The sequence below is a fragment of the Schistocerca americana genome, chromosome 3 (assembly GCF_021461395.2).
Source record: "Schistocerca americana isolate TAMUIC-IGC-003095 chromosome 3, iqSchAmer2.1, whole genome shotgun sequence".
NCBI classification, from domain to species: Eukaryota; Metazoa; Arthropoda; class Insecta; order Orthoptera; family Acrididae; genus Schistocerca; species Schistocerca americana.
This window is the reverse complement of record NC_060121.1, coordinates 959,051,408-959,071,731: the sequence shown is the minus strand read 5'-3', so window position 1 is coordinate 959,071,731 and position 20,324 is coordinate 959,051,408. Positions and strand designations below refer to the sequence as shown.

The window sequence follows — 20,324 nt, the reverse complement described above, 5'->3', positions numbered from 1 at the left end:
GTGCCGACATTGTGCATGCTCTGTTGCCTCTGTCTATGTGCCTGTGGTTCTGTCAGTGTGATCATGTGATGTATCTGACTCCAGGAATGTGTCAATAAAGTTTCCCCTTCCTGGGACAATGAATTCACGGTGTTCTTATTTCAATTTCCAGGAGTGTATTTTGTTATTAAAACTGCATAATTGTTGTACTTAGTCATTCCAATTTATACAATTTTTGTTGTTAAATAACTTTGTCCTTATGATACAAATGATGGAACTGGACCAATCCATAATTTCGAGTAGCAATTGCTTGGTACACCAATTTACATTCAGATTCACTTTGAAGTAATAGTAAATGTTCGCTGTCAGTAAAAAATCCTACATTCAGTCCATGGTTAACAACAAATGAAAACCACAATGAGGGTGCTCCACAGATATTTAATAGCCACACATTGTTATAATATGCAACAATATACTGAACTTGTTGCAGTTGTGTATTTCTTGAAAGATTAAAATTGAGGAGAAACCATTAAACACTTAATAAACTTATAGTAGCTCTTCATATTATACACTGTGCAGCTAGATCTATATAACATTAGAAATTATTGAAATAAATGTAATGTTCTATCTTTATTGCTTAGATCAGTTGGTGTTAGAAATCGACACACTGTTTTTGGAGAAAATCTGCTATCATTTGTTTTAAAACATACTTTGCTGTTCATCTACCTTGTCCCTTTTTTTGAATGGACAATTTCTGTTCCACTTGAACTGTCCTCAGATGTAATTGTGTTGGCTACAGGAGTAATCTGCCCAACCCATTTGCAATATCTACTCCTGCAACAGACACCATCAAGTCTGAGGCCATTAACTACAAGCTGCCATTCAAAAATAAATAAACCAATCTATGCAGACAACAAACTCTGTTTCAATCAGTGTCATTTTGATGATAAACTTTTATGATTTTGTCATTTATTGGCAGAATTATTGAACACAAATACAAATTTGGGGTACACCTCAAGATGTATACTGCTTTTATGTGCATTTAGTCCACTTAAAAAACACACAAACTATTACTATATGTATTCCAGCGCTACCTGCTGGAGACAGTCGTGTGTATGAGGTGTGCTTTGTTGTGTGAATGAATATGAGAGTGTGTGTTTACTTCTCTGATGAAGGCTGCGGCAGGAACCTACTGTGCAAGTTATTTTTAGTTTTGCCTGTCTGCAACTTAATGTGTCATCTTTCTGGGAAATAACAATCTATCTTTTCCTTATATTGGTAAACTAGTATTTGGTTATTTCTGCAACATATACACTGGTGTCCAAACTTAAAGCAACAAACTGCCATTTCCCCATCCTGTGTCTAATTCATTATATAATCGTACAAACTGTCAACAGATGTCATTACTATCATGCTCTGCACAGGAGACAACATTCCGATCAACGGGCAGCAACGCGAGCAATGACGCAACAGCACCTATCAAGCAGGGTAGTTTCACATCCATAATTGCTATGTACACAGAGACAGACAGTGCAGTATGGCACAGAGAAGATGCCTACAGACTCTCTGCTGAGGAGGGCCATAGGAAGAATGGAAGCAAGAGTGTCGCAAACCGGTGTGGCCCGACGGTTTATTGTGTATCATTCTGTTTCTTGGATGTGGCGACAGTTTATAGAGACCGAAACTGTATCCTGGAGACCAGGACAGGGTGACCACATGTGACATCACAAAGAGTGGACCGTTATTTGTCTGTAAGGGTATGACAGTACCGCCTTACTACTGCATTGCAACTGGCACCTGACCTTGCAGCGTCCCCTGGACATGCTGTATTGAGGCAAATGGTGTACCGAAGGTTTCAGCAGAGTGGCCTTTATTGTTGGAGACCTGCTGCCTGTTTGCGTCTGGTGTCTCTTCACAGAAGGGAAGATCTATAGTGGAGATGCCAACATGCCTCCTGGACAGTAGAACTGTGGTCCAATGCTCTTTTCGCAGACGAGTTCTGATTTGGTCTGGAGTTGGATTCTCAAGAGATTCACACATGATTTTGGGACCCAAACATTGTGGAAAAATACCAATATCGAGGATACCTAATGGTGTGGGCAGGGATTCTGTCGACTACTTGAACACCTCTTCACGAAATTGTACCGCTGAATCGGCAAGATTTGACTGCTGTTAGGTACCATGAGATCTTGAGATCTCACACGTGGCTGTTGTGAGATGCTGTGGGCCCAGACTTTGTATTGATGGATGATAATGCTTGGCCTTATGGAGCATGTGTGGTTGATGTCTTTTTTGGAAACAGAAGATATTGCACACACAGGGTAGCCTGCTCACTCTCCCGATTTGAGTCCCACGGAGCATGTCTGGGATGCACTAGGGAGACAGGTTGCATCATGTTACCATCCACTAACCACTTTCCAAGACTTATGAGCAGCTCAGCAGCAAGAACGGGCATTATTGCCTTCACATGAGATCGATGACATCACTCACAGCATGTCCCCTTGTTGTCAGGCCTGTATTCGTGCCAGAGATGATCACACCCCATACTGAGCACATTAACAAGTTGTCAGAATGTGTGTGCAAATCCATTAAGTTGGGAAAAAAATGAAGAACATTTTTGTCTACCATTATGCATGTTGCAGTTGGTTACATTCTGTGTTCTTTGCATCATTTCTACTTTACTACCACCTGTTTATACTGTTTTGAGGCAAAATAAATGCAACCTTGCAAAATTTCCATTTGTTGCTTTAATTTTGGACACCAGTGTATTATCAGCATGATAGCATTAACTGATACCCCAATAGTAATGCTGTTGACTGAGCTGTTGTCTGTGACTCTGTGAGTACAATGGTACTGGAGCCACATCCTGATTTGTTAAGTTGTGCAGAAAGTGACCACCTTCACACTCTTTCTCCTAATGGTAGCCTGATTAGTTAACTAGTCATGCCGTGTTGGAAATATGGTGTCATTCTATTGCATAAACAATTGGTACAAGAATAAAACAATCTGAATAACTGTTTTTAACAATCTTAATATATTTATAAATTAAACATTCAATGGAATGTACATACAACAGTCTTTGGTATAATCTTTGTTTTCTTCTTGATTACAGTTTCAAAAAATACCCTCAAGATCTCGAGGGGGTGGTGGGGATAATTGAAGGGGGAACTTTGGGCTCTGTATCAGAAGTTCTTGTGAATGAGGAGAGGTTGCTGCACTTGATGACGATGATGAATTTCCCTGAAAGTAGAAAACAAACAATAACTCCTCTGGCAACTCTAGTGACTGCTATGTATTTAAAAAAATAACAATAAAAAGGCAGCAAACAGAATGATTGGTATTCCCTTTCTTACATAATAATGTTACTTACATTTCTTTTAAGTAACATAATTAAAGTAGTTATAACATATTTTCATAAAGAAATACGCAGTAGAAACTCACATTTAAAACAAATGAAAGGGATAACAATTATATTAAGATGACATATTTCTTTGTTTTAAAGCAACTTTTTTAAAAAAGCTGCATGGCATTTCAACTGTGGAGAATGGCTGCCATGCAAAAGAAGTACTTAATGTTTGACAAATGTTTACATTTCATGAATAAATTCTCAATTACATTAACAGAAATAAAGAGCAGATATGAAAAGCTATATGAAGTTATATGATGAACTTACGTCTATTGAAATTTAAGATAGGATCAGGAAGCGGCAGCAGAACACATACATAAAAGACTGTTGTGACTGGCAGGCTTTTGGAGCCAGTGGCTTCTTCTTCGGCTAGAAGGGTTGAAGGTGAAGGAAGTCCACTTCAACCCTTCTGCCAGGAGGAGGAGCCACTGGTTCCGAAAGCTTGCCAATCACAACAGTCTTTTTGTGGGTGTTTTGTCACCGCTTGATGAGTAGATTTTGTATCTATCCAATAAAATTTTTTGTCAATAATTGACTGTTTTTGCTGAAATATAAGACAGAGACAACATAACAAGATGTCTGTCTGAGAACTACCAATTTGTCTTCAGTTACCTCAATAGCAGTTGTAAACTATTCTCCTTACATAATTGTCTTCCCAGGAGAAGCTACATATAAACTTTATAACTTACCTGAGGATCATTTATTGATAGAGGTGCTGGCATTCTGCCCCATCTGCACACATAACAATGAGGGGGATCCTTCATACAGTCTGAATGGTAGGCATGACCACACCTGCAACATAACAATATAAGAAACTAACAACTAAATTTTTAAACTGCATCATTGAACTTTCCATTAGTCAGGCCATATGTAGTATAGCACTGGCTCAGAAAATATTGAAATATATGTTCTTTTTCTCTCCATCACCTTTGCTTCTTCAGGCAATGTGTGACCTATCTTAACACAGGTTCTAAGTGACCTGCTACCCTAGCCAGCACCCAGTGGCTATTTTCTCTTTTGTGGCACAAAGAAGGAACCCAAGGATACAAAACTTAACAGAACTACCTTTACCTATTTTCTATGCATATATTTGCCATACTGGACACTGCACATTCTCAATATAAGCATACATCGTTCTTTTTAAATTTATGAATTTCCAAAAGGAATTGTCATTTTCATATGCGTAAAAGACATTGCAATACAATTAAAAACATCAACTTGGTGCAGAAGCTTGCCACAAATCTTCAGATACTGCAACAGTTTAACTGAATTTTAATAGTGAGATGCAATGTCACTTTCAAAAAGTACATCTGTCTTAGAAAGTTTACATCACACTTGAAACATTACAAAAACACTTAACACATGATGAGCTTTATACAGCACTTTCTTAGACTCAATATGAGTTACGGATTTCTGGTGGAGATAGAGAAGTATAACACATCATTTTCATGATAACGACAGACCAGAAAACAAAATGAACACTCTCCCACACATTATACTTATCTTTTTCTGCAGGCAGCCAACAAAGCACACTGAGACTTAAAAATATTACATTAAAATTTGTGATTACTGAAATTAAATATTTTTGAATTTGCATTTTTGCCTGATGATGATGTCACAGCTTCAAATATGTCACAGTAATAATATAATTTCAGCAGTCTTCGTTGAATAACGACCAATGTAGATATCAATAATCATGATTTATTAATTTCTGTTTAATTTAAATGCTACATACACCATCACTGAAATTATTCATGCAACAGTTATTAATTCTGCACAAGGGCATGTGCACACTCCAGAAAAGTGTGAACTCAATTACCTGAAAAGAACTACAGATTCATTATCCCTAAGATGTGTAATCATCTGGCGACACATGCTGCAGGTGGAGAGGCGTGGTGTCATGCCCCTGTTGGCTGCTGCCAGATGCTTGGCGAGCTGCTGGTGTAAGTCTGAGCTCAGCAGGCGAGATGTCGCCTGAAGCAGTGTCTCCTCGTAGCACGAGTTGCTGAGCATGCCTGCATCATACATGAATTGCAAGTAAGTGACAATACAAAGAGAGAAACAGGGCCTTTTTACCCCAATGTGATATTTACTCTAAAATATTTTACATCAGACCAATTGCTGAAGTTCAGTAAATTGTACATTTTCTTAGTGAAAGAATTTCACTGTAAACTTCAACATCTGCCGTATCATGATACCTGTCTGTCCAAGAGCTCTCATGTGCCTTAAGTACGTAACTCCATAAAAAAAGTAGTTGCTACCATAACTCAGAAGTAGAAGTAGTAGTAGTAGTAGTAGTAGTAGTAGTAGTCCAGTTCTAGAGGAGGGCAGTGACCTCCCCACCACCACCACCATACACTATGTCATTCCATCTTATTAGATGGATGGGCAAGCGAGGCTTCTCCACAAACTGCAGTCCTGTAAGTTCTCTCCCTCTTCAGTGCTGTCCCGAGCATGCTTCCTCTGCTGGATGTCATATTTCCACCATATCCTTATACCTGAATCTTGCTGTTTTCTCTCTGAGTTTCAAATCATACATTAGTCTTGGTAGCCTCTTAGCATCCATGCATCACATTGTTCATTCCATTTCAACTGGATTACATCCCTCTGTGTCTTTCTGACCATACTACGAACAAATTCTGATTATGCCTGAATTCTGATTATGACTTTACTTCTCAAGGCCCATGTTTCACAATCATACTTCAAAATGGGCATGTAATAGGCTTCACAGATGACTCTTTACATTTTAATGTTACTTTCTTGTTCCTTACTAGGTCTTTATCTTCCATTTTGACATTTCTCCTTAGTTGCTCATATACCTAACTTATCTCCTATCTGAAAATGAGACCATACACTTCAGGAGCTTCTGCCCAGGTGTTTATTTGATCTTGAAGATCTTTTTTTGATTTGGCCAACAGCTATACATCATTAACAAACAACATGGATTTCATTTTTTCATCTCCAATGGTTCAGTGTATTTTCCCTGGAGTTCATTCACTACAGTAATGAAAAGGAGATGGACACAATCTTGCTTAAACCCAGATTTTGTGCCAAAGGTTTCGGTCATTCCTACCGGTGTTTTGACTTTATTGTGGCTATCTTTATACAAATTTTTTTATGCCATGTAACATGTCAACCTGTATTCCAATTTTCTTCCGTGTTTCCCACACCTTTTCCCTGTTCACATCATCAAATGTTTTCTTCATATCCAGAAAGGGTAACCATAGGTCACAATTGGGTTCATAGTATTTTTCCATTTACTGGAAGAAAGCAAAAATTAAATAAGTTGTTGATCTTTCCTTCTCTGAATCCAAACTGTTCTTCCAAGAGAATTTCTTCATTGATGTGGCTAATCTTACATTCTACAATTCTTTCATAAAGTTCAATAACTTGAGATGTTAAAGGTCTTAAGCTACAGCTTCAAAATTTCTTTCCATCACCTTTCTTGATAGTTGGGATTACAATACCCGTTTTTCAATCAGCAGGCATCTTTCTTTCTTTCCACATCTTATAAAAGAGTCTGCAGATCCATTGTTTTTCAGCAACTCCATTGGCTCTGATTATTTCTCCAGTTATTTCATCAACACCAGTCATTTTTCCAGCTTTCATTTATTTCAAAAGTGGAAGTAACATGGGAGCAAAAAAATTACACATATGGGAAGATAACCAATGTTTCTAAAATATAGTGCTACAGAAGAATGGAAATTAAATAGATGATTGAGTAACTAATGAAGAGGTACTGAATTCAACTGCGGAGAACACCAGATAGATTGATAGCAGATTCCTGGCCCATTAAGAAATGGTTAATTTGCTGATGGAGTGAAGTGTGTGCGGTAGAAACTGTTCAGTGAGATACAGTCTTGAATGCGATATGCAGGTTCAACTGAATGTATGAGGGCATCCCAGAAAGTAACGCCTCTGAATTTTTTATCTGAAAAGCCTCAAAGCTTTTTAAATAAAACAAACATTACTAACATTCTATAGCTTTATTCCTCATGCCTACATATCTGCAGCCTTCTTCTGCTGGTGGGCTCCTTACTGCTGTGTGTAGCATAACTATGTTGGTGTGTGAAAAATCGAGTTTCAAACTTGAAGAGAGTGTTCACACATGGAGCACCCTCTCCCTTCAGCATGACAATGCCAGACCACATACAAGCATTGCAACATCTGTAACAATCCAACTCCTTGCATTCACTGTGAATGAGCATGTTCTGCGCAGCACTGACATGGCCTCCTATGTTTTGAATCTGTTTTCAAAACTTAAAGAACACCTTTGGGGATTTTACTTTGGTAGTGATGAAGCAGTCAGGGTGTATACATGGACAAAAAATATTTAAACAAATAAAAACCCGATTTCCCAGGTGAAAATATATTTTTTCCATGTTAAGTGATCATATACTTCCCTCCAAGCTGTAAAATTTGTCAATCCTTTCAGTGGTAGAAAGTTTTATAAACCAATGTAGAACTTTCTGGCACTTCAGGAAAAGGTCTTTCATGTATGGCAACATGTACACTACACATTTTCGTATTGTGGAAGTATAAATACCAACGCCACCAAATGCAGCAGAGTAGCTGCAGAAACACTGAAATCGAGACTGCATTACAAGATGCGCTTCTGGACATAGTTGGAAAATTTTGCATACCCATACAGAACTATGGAACAAAGTATTGCCTCAGTGATAAAACATTAACAACACAGGAAGAAAGTGGTATAAGGAGCTAAAACAATATAGCAGATGGACATGGCTGGCTGAGCACAAGAATAAAAAAAGGAGAAGCCAGTCACTCTGCAACACACTAAAATGTCCAGCCTAAAATTTTAGGCCAGAGTCCAAACACATCAAAAAACTTTAAAACCTTAGTCCCACTAGTCTCATCATTGGCTAAAATAGATGGCAGATCCCTACCAATATTTGCTTCTGCCCTTGCATCACAATATAAAATGCTCTCCATTAAAATATGGCAGATAGGGATGTGCACGACACAAGCATCACAAAACAGGGGATCCTCTTGCCGTAGTAAAAAGCTATAGGTGAGATGGCAGTGCCCAATTCTAAGACACGTGAAGTCCCTTCATCCCACCTGAGCAACTGGCAGGAGGTACGCCATGGCCGGGCTGTTGACTTCACCAACTGCAGCTTATTGGCCGTCACTGCCAGCCATTCCTCATCCGACAACTGCATGCACTTTCTGTGTAGTGCAGAAACAATAGCCTGCAAGGGAACAGGACACTGTGCCACGTCCTGTCCTCTACAGGCCTCCTTGGCCGGCCGATCAGCCTGTTCACTTCCCCATATCCCTACATGACCTGGCACACAGCAAAATGACACCTGCTTACCCTGCCATTGGAGCAAGTACAGTTGGTCATATATCAGCCAGACCAACTCCTCAGCTGGGTACAGATTCTGTAACATTTGTAAGGCATTAAGGGAATCTGAGCAAATGAGAAACAGTTTGCCCCAAATATGAGCAAATGAGAAACAGTTTGCCCCAAATACGATGCACCTGTTCCAGTGCTTTTAGGTTCATGTGAAGCTCTGCTGAGAAAATAGTATACCCATCATGAAGGCGAATCCTGGTGACACAGTCAGAGAACATTACAGAGCAGCCAAGGGAATTCCTTTGTTTGGAGCCATCAGTGTACACCACTGTGAAACTGTGATACATATCTAAAATCTTGAAGAACAGAGATTGAAATGTAAAATCTTAAAATTCGTCAAGTCTAAAATAAATCTGGGCTTCCGGTGAAGCCAATGTGGAAACCCGCTCCCACTGCGATGTAAAACAAGAAGATCATCCACACTTATCTCTAGCAGCCAAGCCTGTGCACGAATCCCCTATGGCCTCACTGCCTGTCGCCGGTTACGAAAAAGCCTTTCCAGGGAGATGAACAATGGTATGGTAGTCGGTATGTATGGTGTGGACAGTGTTTTATACATATAGTGCACCTTAAGTAGCCGTTGCCTGACGTGAAGTGGTGCTTCACCAGCCTCTGCACAGAGGATTGGTATGGGGCTTGTTCTGAATGCCCCAGTGGCCAACCGAATCCCTTCATGGTGCACCATGTCCAACATCCCTCAATAAGAGGGTCTCGCAGACCCATACACCATGCACCCACAATCAAGCCAAGATTGCACAAATGCCCTATAAAACTGGAGGAGACAAGTCCTGTCTGCTCCTCATGCACTGTGGCTAAGACATTTTAAAATACTTAAAGCTTTAAGTTAGCATTTTTTCAGGTCCTTAAGATGTGGTAACCACGTAAGCTTAGGGTTAAATATGAGGCCCAGAAACCTCAATGCATCAATAAAAGTAAGGAGAGTGTCCCTCATCCCCAACTCAGGAAAGTTTAAAATGGAATGAGAATGGTTAAAAAGAACACACACAGATTTCTCGGAGGAAATGATGTGCTTCTGCCATCCACTCATAGCTCATGTCACATGATCTCACCAGTTAATTACATCAGATATTCAGAGCATAGGACATGTGATGTAGTCATCACTATTAACAATATGTCGTCTGGCAACACTACAGTGGTGTCGTGCGCGAAATAGTGGCCAATGGCTGGCGACACCACAGTGGTGTCGTGAGCATTGTATCGCGCAGTGGTCAGCGACAGCACTTTAGTATCTTTTGCATTCTGTTGGTGTTTTGTACAGGTAACAATAAGTTACACACATCAACAAGCATGTGCCTTTTCATCATGGCAGATGAAACAGGTGATTACGATGAATACACGGATGTTTTGTCGGACGACTTGGACATGTGCGAAGAAGACATTGAATATCGAAAAAATGAAAGTGAAGCAGAATCATTGGAAGATAGTGAAATACGTCCAAGAAGAATTCGGCGAATACTACGGTTACCAACTGATTCAGATGAATCAGAAGACGACGACAGTGCACAGTGATCAGACTTTGATTTACCGAGGACCAATAATAAATTTCAAGGATCTCCCGGTCCAATCATATTTCCAAAAGATACCGGTCCAAACATATTTACCGAAGATACACAGAGCATCGAGGATATCGCAGAATTGGACAGCCTTTAGCAAAAACAGTGATGGAACTATTGACACCTTCTTATGGAAAGTGGCATCACCTCTACATGCATAATAATTATAAAAGTGTAGAACTTGCAGAGAAGTTATTTAAAAAATTAAAAAAAAAAATCCAAGTTTGTGGAATGATATGGCAAAATATAGGATCTCCAGAAAAATTAAAGTGCCCAAAAGTCAATGTGTTTGTAGCTTGTCATCAATGGAAAGCTGAAGTACTCGCACAGGTATGGAGAGCTTCGAAAACTAAAACAATACGAATGATCTCTACAATACATAATGCCACTTTGACTGACACTCAAAGAAAATGTAGAAAAACCAATTACACAATAAAGAAACCTGAAAGTGTATTAGACTACAACAAATACATGAAAGGAGTGGGTCGGGCAGACCAATATTTGAGTTATTACCCCATATACAGAAAAACTATAAAATGGTCAAAAAAGGTTTGCATGTACGTCTTTAATTGCGCATTATTTAATGCATTCTGTACATGGAAATATTTCAATACACACCACAAGAGTCTGCGACTTCACGATTTTTTATTGAAGGTGTCCGATTTATGGATAAAAGACCATGCACCTGCTTCTGAGCAAAACTTGGGGGTTGACACTACATCACGTACGTCTCACCATGATCCGGTTGGCAGACTTTCCAGTCACACACCAGCACACCAGCTAATACTTATTTCAGAAATGAATAAACGAAAACGAAGAAACTGTCATGTATGCTTAAAAAAAAAAAAAAAAAAGAAGAACAACAAACTTAATGTGCAAGTCTTGTGGAGTTGCGTTACATCTTGGAGACTGTTTTGCTGCATATCATACGAAAGAGAAGTACCAAGTACCAAAGACAATGCAAATAAACAAATATATGAAACAAACAAATTTTGTATTTATTTACGTATGTGTATCTTCAACATTTTATGAAAGTAGGGGAACAGGGTTGCGAACTTAAGAGAAGTAACAACGAGATTAGTAAAACTTAACAATTTATAATCTCCTGATAATGTCAAGAACGGCCGGCGACAAACCAAGTAATCCGAACTAGTGCTGCCGGCGCCAAGTGAATACATTTGTACGAGATGTGCGGACGGCAAAGTGTTAAGTAGCGCAAACACACAAATAGGAAAAGTTAATGGGTTTTAAGTCTTTCCTTCTGATCCCAGCCAGTAAGTCTCCCCTGACGCCGGGTCCTGTGTGACTTTCCTGAACTCTATCCCTTTTCCTAAGCCTCACCAGTTCTTTTCCTTTGCCCCTCTTCCTTCCCCTTCAACCTTTCTGCCAGAAGAAGGAGCCCCTGGCTCTGAATGCTTGCATACATAATACTTTTTTATGTGCATTCTCCTGCCGCCACTTGTTATCTTTCCAATTACATTATATTTTCAAAAATTGATTATTTTCATTGATATAATAGTTTAAATTAATATACATACAGTATAGCTACAAGAAAAGCTAAGCTGTCACATATATTATTGGTCTTTTTTAGCATGTGTTACCATTTAAGATATATTCAACACAAATGTGATAATAAAATTTTACATAATAGTGTAAATGGCTGGTCATTTGGACTCGAAATTGTTCTAAGTGGCTGGTCCTCAAAGTTTTAAAAAAGAAAATTTTCTTTGAAAGTCATGCTTCTCAAACCACCATTCGCAATATTTTCCTGCATCCCGTTAGAAGTGTAAACAGTTTGACATCATGCTCATCAAAAGCACTTTATTTTTACATAGCGTCATAGTCTTCATCCTAATGCCTTTGAAACATATTGCCATTAGCAGATGTTTGTATGCGCAGAGTTTTATTGTTGTAAATGGCGCATTTTCTTTCCAACTGAATTTTTATTTTAGTGTTGTTCTCTCTTTTACTGTTGCAGTATTATTCTGCAGTAGTGAGCTACTGTTCAAGTATCAGTTCTTACCAGTCAAAATTAGAAAAATTTAACTGGAAACTAAAACAATGAAAAATTCTTAAGTTTTTCCCAGATGAAAAAATTACTGTGGTTTTTCCCAGATTTTCTAGTTGTCCCAGGGTGTAAACACGTCGAAGAGTGCAAGCACAGGTGAGATTTTGGCTCAATCAACAAAGTCAAACATTCTACAGTGATGGTATGAGGAAGCTGACCTCTTGTTTGTCGCCAGGGTGACTATTTTGAGAAATAAATATGTAGACACGAAGAAAAAAGATGGAGAATGTTAATAACATTTTTTCTATAAAAAAAAAACTTTATAAGTTTTCACATAAAAAAATTTGGAGACATTGCTTTCCAGTATGCCCTCATATTTACAGCAATTATGCATATACAGAAACACTTACACAAAACAGAGTATCACACAGAGCTGCATCAAATCACTCATTCACTGGACTGGTAACTACAAGAACAATATATGTATGTGATATGATGAATCATTATTGGTGGCAGGTGTAGGAACTGATCGTGAAAGGTGGGAGGCAGGTGCATGCGTAGGGTAATAGTAGTTGGCGTCGTCTGCAGGTATTGTATGACTGGATATAACAATAAAAATAATCAATTATTGATAATGTAATATAAACGGATAGATAAAAAAACCTACTCACCAAGCAGCAACAAGGGCACACACACACACACACACACACACACACACACACACACACAAAAGGATTCAACTTTTACAAGATTTTGGAGCCAGTGGCTCCTCCTCCTGACAGAAGTGTTGAAGGGGAAGGAAAAGGGGTGAAGGAAAAGGGGTGAAGGAAAAGGGGTGAAGGAAAAGGGGTGAAGGAAAAGGGGTGAAGGAAAATGACTGGAGAGGTTTAGGGAATAGAGTACAGTTCAGAAAAGTCACCCACAACCCCGGGTCAGGGGGGACTTACAGGGTGTTTCAAAAATGACCGGTATATTTGAAACGGCAATAAAAACTAAATGAGCAGCGATAGAAATACACCATTTGTTGCAATATGCTTGGGACAACAGTACATTTTCAGGCAGACAAACTTTCGAAATTACAGTAGTTACAATTTTCAACAACAGATGGCGCTGCGGTCTGGGAAACTCTATAGTACGATATTTTCCACATATCCACCATGCGTAGCAATAATATGGCGTAGTCTCTGAATGAAATTACCCGAAACCTTTGACAACGTGTCTGGCGGAATGGCTTCACATGCAGATGAGATGTACTGCTTCAGCTGTTCAATTGTTTCTGGATTCTGGCGGTACACCTGGTCTTTCAAGTGTCCCCACGGAAAGAAGTCACAGGGGTTCATGTCTGGCGAATAGGGAGGCCAATCCACGCCGCCTCCTGTATGTTTCGGGTAGCCCAAAGCAATCACACGATCATCGAAATATTCATTCAGGAAATTAAAGACGTCGGCCGTGCGATGTGGCCGGGCACCATCTTGCATAAACCACGAGGTGTTCGCAGTGTCGTCTAAGGCAGTTTGTACCGCCACAAATTCACGAAGAATGTCCAGATAGCGTGATGCAGTAATCGTTTCGGATCTGAAAAATGGGCCAATGATTCCTTTGGAAGAAATGGCGGCCCAGACCAGTACTTTTTAAGGATGCAGGGACGATGGGACTGCAACATGGGGCTTTTCGGTTCCCCATATGCACCAGTTCTATTTATTGACGAAGCCGTCCAGGTAAAAATAAGCTTCGTCAGTAAACCAAATGCTGCCCACATGCATATCGCCGTCATCAATCCTGTGCACTATATCGTTAGCGAATTTCTCTCTTGCAGCAATGGTTGCGGCGCTGAGGGGTTGCCGCGTTTGAATTTTGTATGGATAGAGGTGTAAACTCTGGTGCATGAGACGATACGTGGACGTTGGTGTCACTTGTACCGCAGCTGCAACACGGTGAACGGAAACCCGAGGCCGCTGTCGGATCACCTGCTGCACTACCTGTGCGTTGCCCTCTGTGGTTGCCGTACACGGTCGCCCTACATTTCCAGCACGTTCATCCGTCACGTTCCCAGTCCGTTGAAATTTTTCAAACAGATCCTTTATTGTATCGCTTTTCGGTCCTTTGGTTACATTAAACCTCCGTCGAAAACTTCGTCTTGTTGCAACAACACTGTGTTCTAGGCGGTGGAATTCCAACACCAGAAAAATCCTCTGTTCTAAGGAATAAACCATGTTGTCTACAGCACACTTGCATGTTGTGAACAGCACACGCTTACAGCAGAAAGACGACGTACAGAATGGCGCACCCACAGACTGCGTTGTCTTCTATATATTTCACATCACTTGCAGCGCCATCTGTTGTTGAAAATTGTAACCACTGTAATTTCGAAAGTTTGTCCGCCTGAAAATGTACTGTTGTCCCAAGCATATTGCAACAAACGGTGTATTTCTATCGCTGCTCGTTTAGTTTTTATTGCCGTTTCAAATATACCGGTCATTTTTGAAACACCCTGTACCATCTGGTAAAATTATTATTTACTACATAATGATTATTTACTACATAATGATTATTTCCTGCCGAGTAGGAAAGAGAGTATAGTGTACACGTAGATGTGTTATTAGTAGAGGAAGAAAAAATTTGTAAAAATGATAAAGCAAAAAATAACGTGGAAATAGAGGTCTTTAGACAGGTAATGCAAAATTTGCAATTTTTAGGGGTTACAGAGAATTCCCCCCCCATTAACCATGGACCTTGCCGTTGGTGGGGGCGCTTGCGTGCCTCAGCGATACAGATGGCCGTACCGTAGGTGCAACCACAACGGAGAAGTATCTGTTGAGAGGCCAGCCAAACATGTGGTTCCTGAAGAGGGGCAGCAGCCTTTTCAGTAGTTGCAGGGGCAACAGTCTGGATGATTGACTGATCTGGCCTTGTAACATTAACCAAAACGGCCTTGCTGTGCTGGTACTGCGAACGGCTGAAAGCAAGGGGAAACTGCGGCCGTATTTTTACCCGAGGACATGCAGCTTTACTGTATGATTAAATGATGATGGCGTCCTCTTGGGTAAAATATTCCGGAGGTAAAATAGTCCCCCATTCGGATCTCCGGGCGGGGACTACTCAAGAGGACGTCGTTATCAGGAGAAAGAAAACTGGCGTTCTACCGATGGGAGCGTGGAATGTCAGATCCCTTAATCGGGCAGGTAGGTTAGAAAATTTAAAAAGGGAAATGGATAGGCTAAAGTTAGATATAGTGGGAATTAGTGAAGTTCGGTGGCAGGAGGAACAAGACTTTTGGTCTGGTGATTACAGGGTTATAAATACAAAATCAAATAGGGGTAATGCAGGAGTAGGTTTAATAATGAATAAAAAAATAGGAGTGCGGGTTAGCTACTACAAACAGCATAGCGAACGCATTATTGTGGCCAAGATTGACACAAAGCCCATGCCTACTACAGTAGTACAAGTCTATATGCCAACTAGCTCTGCAGATGATGATGAAATAGATGAAATGTATGATGAGATAAAAGAAATTATTCAGGTAGTGAAAGGAGACGAAAATTTAATAGTCATGGGTGACTGGAATTCGTCAGTAGGAAAAGGGAGAGAAGGAAACATAGTAGGCGAATATGGATTGGGGGGAAGAAATGAAAGAGGAAGCCGCCTTGTAGAATTTTGCACAGAGCATAACTTAATCATAGCTAACACTTGGTTCAAGAATCATAAAAGAAGGTTGTATACCTGGAAGAACCCTGGAGATACTAAAAGGTATCAGATAGATTATATAATGGTAAGACAGAGATTTAAGAACCAGGTTTTAAATTGTAAGACATTTCCAGGGGCAGATGTGGATTCTGACCACAATCTATTGGTTATGAACTGCAGATTGAAACTGAAGAAACTGAAAAAAGGTGGGAATTTAAGGAGATGGGACCTGGATAAACTGAAAGAACCAAAGGTTGTACAGAGTTTCAGGGAGAGCATAAGGGAACAATTGACAGGAATGGGGGAAAGAAATACAGTAGAAGAAGAATGGGTAGCTCTGAGGGATGAAGTAGTGAAGGCAGCAGACGATCAAGTAGGTAAAAAGACGAGGGCTAATAAAAATCCTTGGGTAACAGAAGAAATATTGAATTTAATTGATGAAAGGAGAAAATATAAAAATGCAGTAAATGAAGCAGGCAAAAAGGAATACAAACGTCTCAAAAATGAGATCGACAGGAAGTGCAAAATTGCTAAGCAGGGATGGCTAGAGGACAAATGTAAGGATGTAGAGGCTTGTCTCACTAGGGGTAAGATAGATACTGCCTACAGGAAAATTAAAGAGACCTTTGGAGAGAAGAGAACCACTTTTATGAATATCAAGAGCTCAGATGGCAACCCAGTTCTAAGCAAAGAAGGGAAGGCAGAAAGGTGGAAGAAGTATATAGAGGGTTTATACAAGGGCGATGTACTTGAGGACAATATTATGGAAATGGAAGAGGATGTAGATGAAGACGAAGTGGGAGATAAGATACTGCGTGAAGAGTTTGACAGAGCATTGAAAGACCTGAGTCAAAACAAGGCTCCGGGAGTAGACAACATTCCATTAGAACTACTCATGGCCTTGGGAGAGCCAGTCATGACAAAACTCTACCATCTGGTGAGCAAGATGTATTAGACAGGCGAAATACCCTCAGACTTCAAGAAGAATATAATAATTCCAATCCCAAAGAAAGCAGTTGTTGAGAGATATGAAAATTACCGAACTATCAGTTTAATAAGTCACAGCTGCAAAATACTAATGCGAATTCTTTACAGACGAATGGAAAAACTGGTACAGGCGGACCTCGGGGAAGATTAGTTTGGATTCCGCAGAAATGTTGGAACACGTGAGGCAATACTGACCTTATGACTTATCTTAGAAGAAAGATTAAGAAAAGGCAAACCTACGTTTCTAGCATTTGTAGACTTAGAGAAAGCTTTTGACAATGTTAACTGGAATACTCTCTTTCAAATTCTGAAGGTAGCAGGGGTAAAATACAGGGAGCAAAAGGCTATTTACAATTTGTACAGAAACCAGATGGCAGTTATAAGAGTCGAGGGGCATGAAAGGGAAGCAGTGGTTGGGAAAGGAGTGAGACAGGGTTGTAGCCTCTCCCCAATGTTATTCAATCTATATATTGAGCAAGCAGTAAAGGAAACAAAAGAAAAATTCGGAGTAGGTATTAAAATTCATGGAGAAGAAGTAAAAACTTTGAGGTTCACCGATGACATTGTAATTCTGTCAGAGACAGCAAAGGACTTGGAAGAGCAGTTGAACGGAATGGACAGTGTCTTGAAAGGAGGATATAAGATGAACATCAACAAAAGCAAAACGAGGATAATGGAATGTAGTCAAATTAAATCGGGTGATGCTGAGGGAATTAGATTAGGAAATGAGACACTTAAAGTAGTAAAGGAGTTTTGCTATTTAGGGAGTAAAATAACTGATGATGGTCGAGGTAGAGAGGATATAAAATTTAGACTGGCAATGGCAAGGAAATCATTTCTAAAAGAAGAGAAATTTGTTAACATCGAGTATAGATTTAAGTGTCAGGAAGTCGTTTCTGAAAGTATTTGTACGGAGTGTAGCCATGTATGGAAGTGAAACATGGACGATAACTAGTTTGGACAAGAAGAGAATAGAAGCTTTCGAAATGTGGTGCTACAGAAGAATGCTGAAGATTAAATGGGTAGATCACATAACTAATGAGAAGGTATTGAATAGAATTGGCGAGAAAAGGAGTTTGTGGCACAACTTGACAAGAAGAAGGGATCGGTCGGTAGGACATGTTCTGAGGCATCAAGGGGTCACAAATTTAGCATTAGAGGGCAGCATGGAGGGTAAAAATCGTAGAGGGAGACCAAGAGATGAATACACTAAGCAGATTCAGAAGGATGTAGGTTGCAGTAAGTACTGGGAGATGAAGAAGCTTGCACAGGATAGAGTAGCATGGAGAGCTGCATCAAACCCGTCTCAGGACTGAAGACCACAACAACAACAACAACAACAACAACAACAACAACAGAGAAATTTGTAATTTTTCCAGGATGGCAGTTTATTGATATTAGTAATAATTAATAATTGTATTCTTAAACTGGCAGTTCATTTCCCATTACCAATTTCAAGGTGGTGATGAAAACAGCACTGAACTTAGTGCAATTAACATGGTATTTGGCAAAAAACACCAAATTTCACAACAAACATCATCAAAATTACACTGAATTTGCCAAAACAAACAACACTGACTTTAGCGAGAGACTTTGAATTTACCATACAAACACATTGAATTTGGTGATCGGGGAGGGGGAGGGGGGGGGGGGGGGGGGTGATAACATCAAATTTGGCAAAAAATATCATCGATTTTGGCCATAAAATAAAATGATTTTATTCTATTCCTAGTTATTGGTAAATAATATATCAATGCTAGTAACTTACATGTTTGCTGATATATCACCTTGTATTTACAATTATTTCGAAACTGAATGTACTACTGTGTCTTTTTTCCCTTTAAAGGGAGCACTATTTGTATATGAACAACTGTCAGCACATGTACTGCTCAATAATAGAGAAATTATATAAATGACACCTGAAGTCACAGGTACCCTTACTGTATACCACACCACTTTACACACTGTGCACAGAAAAATTCATATAAAAGGTTGTGTATCTGACAACGAATTTGGTCATTTTGTTCCTGCCGGGTCTACTACGATCAACATTTTGTAAAATACAAAATATTTCTCAATTATTCCTATTCATAGTGTCAATTCTACAATAATTTTAAATTCAATCATTTACTAACCCATCATAAGTTCCCTTATGTCTCCAAACTTGCCACCAGCATATGCAGGATCCTGGAGAACAACTTGCAGCATAGCAGGCAATGAGACAAAGCTGCTCATAGCCATCAACAACTGTTGCGTGAGTTCCTGCAAAACTGTCAGAACAGCTCTGGTTATAACATTTCATGTGTAAACACCTGTACAACTCTACAAAACCTCACACCCCACAAATAACATAATTACAAACAACATTTCTGAAATAGTTCATAGTAATAGATGGCAAATCGAGTAAAACTGAAGTGATATCAGGTGTTCCCCAGGGAAGCGTCCTGGGACCTCTGCTGTTCCTGATCTATACAAATGACCTGGGTGACAATCTGAGCAGTTCTCTTAGGTTGTTCGCAGATGATGCTGTAATTTACCGTCTAGTAAGGTCATCCGAAGACCAGAATCAGTTGCAAAGCGATTTAGAAAAGATTGCTGTATGGTGTGGCAGGTGGCAGTTGACGCTAAATAACGAAAAGTGAGGTGATCCACATGAGTTCCAAAAGAAATCCGTTGGAATTCGATTACTCGATAAATAGTACAATTCTCAAGGCTGTCAATTCAACCTGGGTGTTAAAATTATGAACAACTTCAGTTGGAAAGACTACATAGATAATATTGTGGGGAAGGCGAGCCAAAGGTTGTGTTTCATTGGCAGGACACTTAGAAGATGCAACGAGTCCACTAAAGAGACAGCTTACACTACACTCATTCGTCCTCTGTTAGAATATTGCTGCGCCGTGTGGGATCCTTACCAGGCGGGATTGACGGAGGACATCGAAAGGGTGCAGAAAAGGGCAGCTCGTTTTGTATTATCATGTAATAGGGGAGAGAGTGTGGCAGATATGATACGCAAGTTGGGATGGAAGTCATTAAAGCAAAGATGTTTTTTGTTACGAAATTTCAGTCAGCAACTTTCACTTCCGAAGGCGAAAATATTTTGTTGAGCCCAACCTACATAGGTAGGAATGATCATCAAAATAAAATAAGAGAAATCAGAGCTCGAACAGAAAGGTTTAGGTGTTCGTTTTTCCCGTGCGCTGTTCGGGAGTGGAATGGTAGAGAGATAGTATGATAGTGGTTCGATGAACCCTCTGCCAAGCACTTAAAAGTGAATTGCAGAGTAATCGTGTAGATGTAGATGAG

At 39.7% G+C, this 20,324-nt stretch overlaps 1 protein-coding gene across 1 annotated transcript in view; it reads right to left on the bottom strand.

Annotated features, from left to right (window-relative positions):
• Window positions 1–2,990: 2,990 nt before the first annotated feature.
• LOC124606769 (vacuolar protein sorting-associated protein 8 homolog) overlaps window positions 2,991–20,324 on the bottom strand; it is a 196,609-nt gene continuing 179,275 nt past the window's right edge. The window contains exons 20-23 of the mRNA XM_047138823.1: window positions 19,154–19,288; window positions 5,205–5,400; window positions 4,075–4,177; window positions 2,991–3,219 (exon numbers count right to left, since the gene is read on the bottom strand). Coding sequence (XP_046994779.1) covers window positions 3,094–3,219; window positions 4,075–4,177; window positions 5,205–5,400; window positions 19,154–19,288 — 560 coding nt within the window. The 3' untranslated portion in view covers window positions 2,991–3,093. The remainder of the gene's footprint in view (window positions 3,220–4,074; window positions 4,178–5,204; window positions 5,401–19,153; window positions 19,289–20,324) is intronic.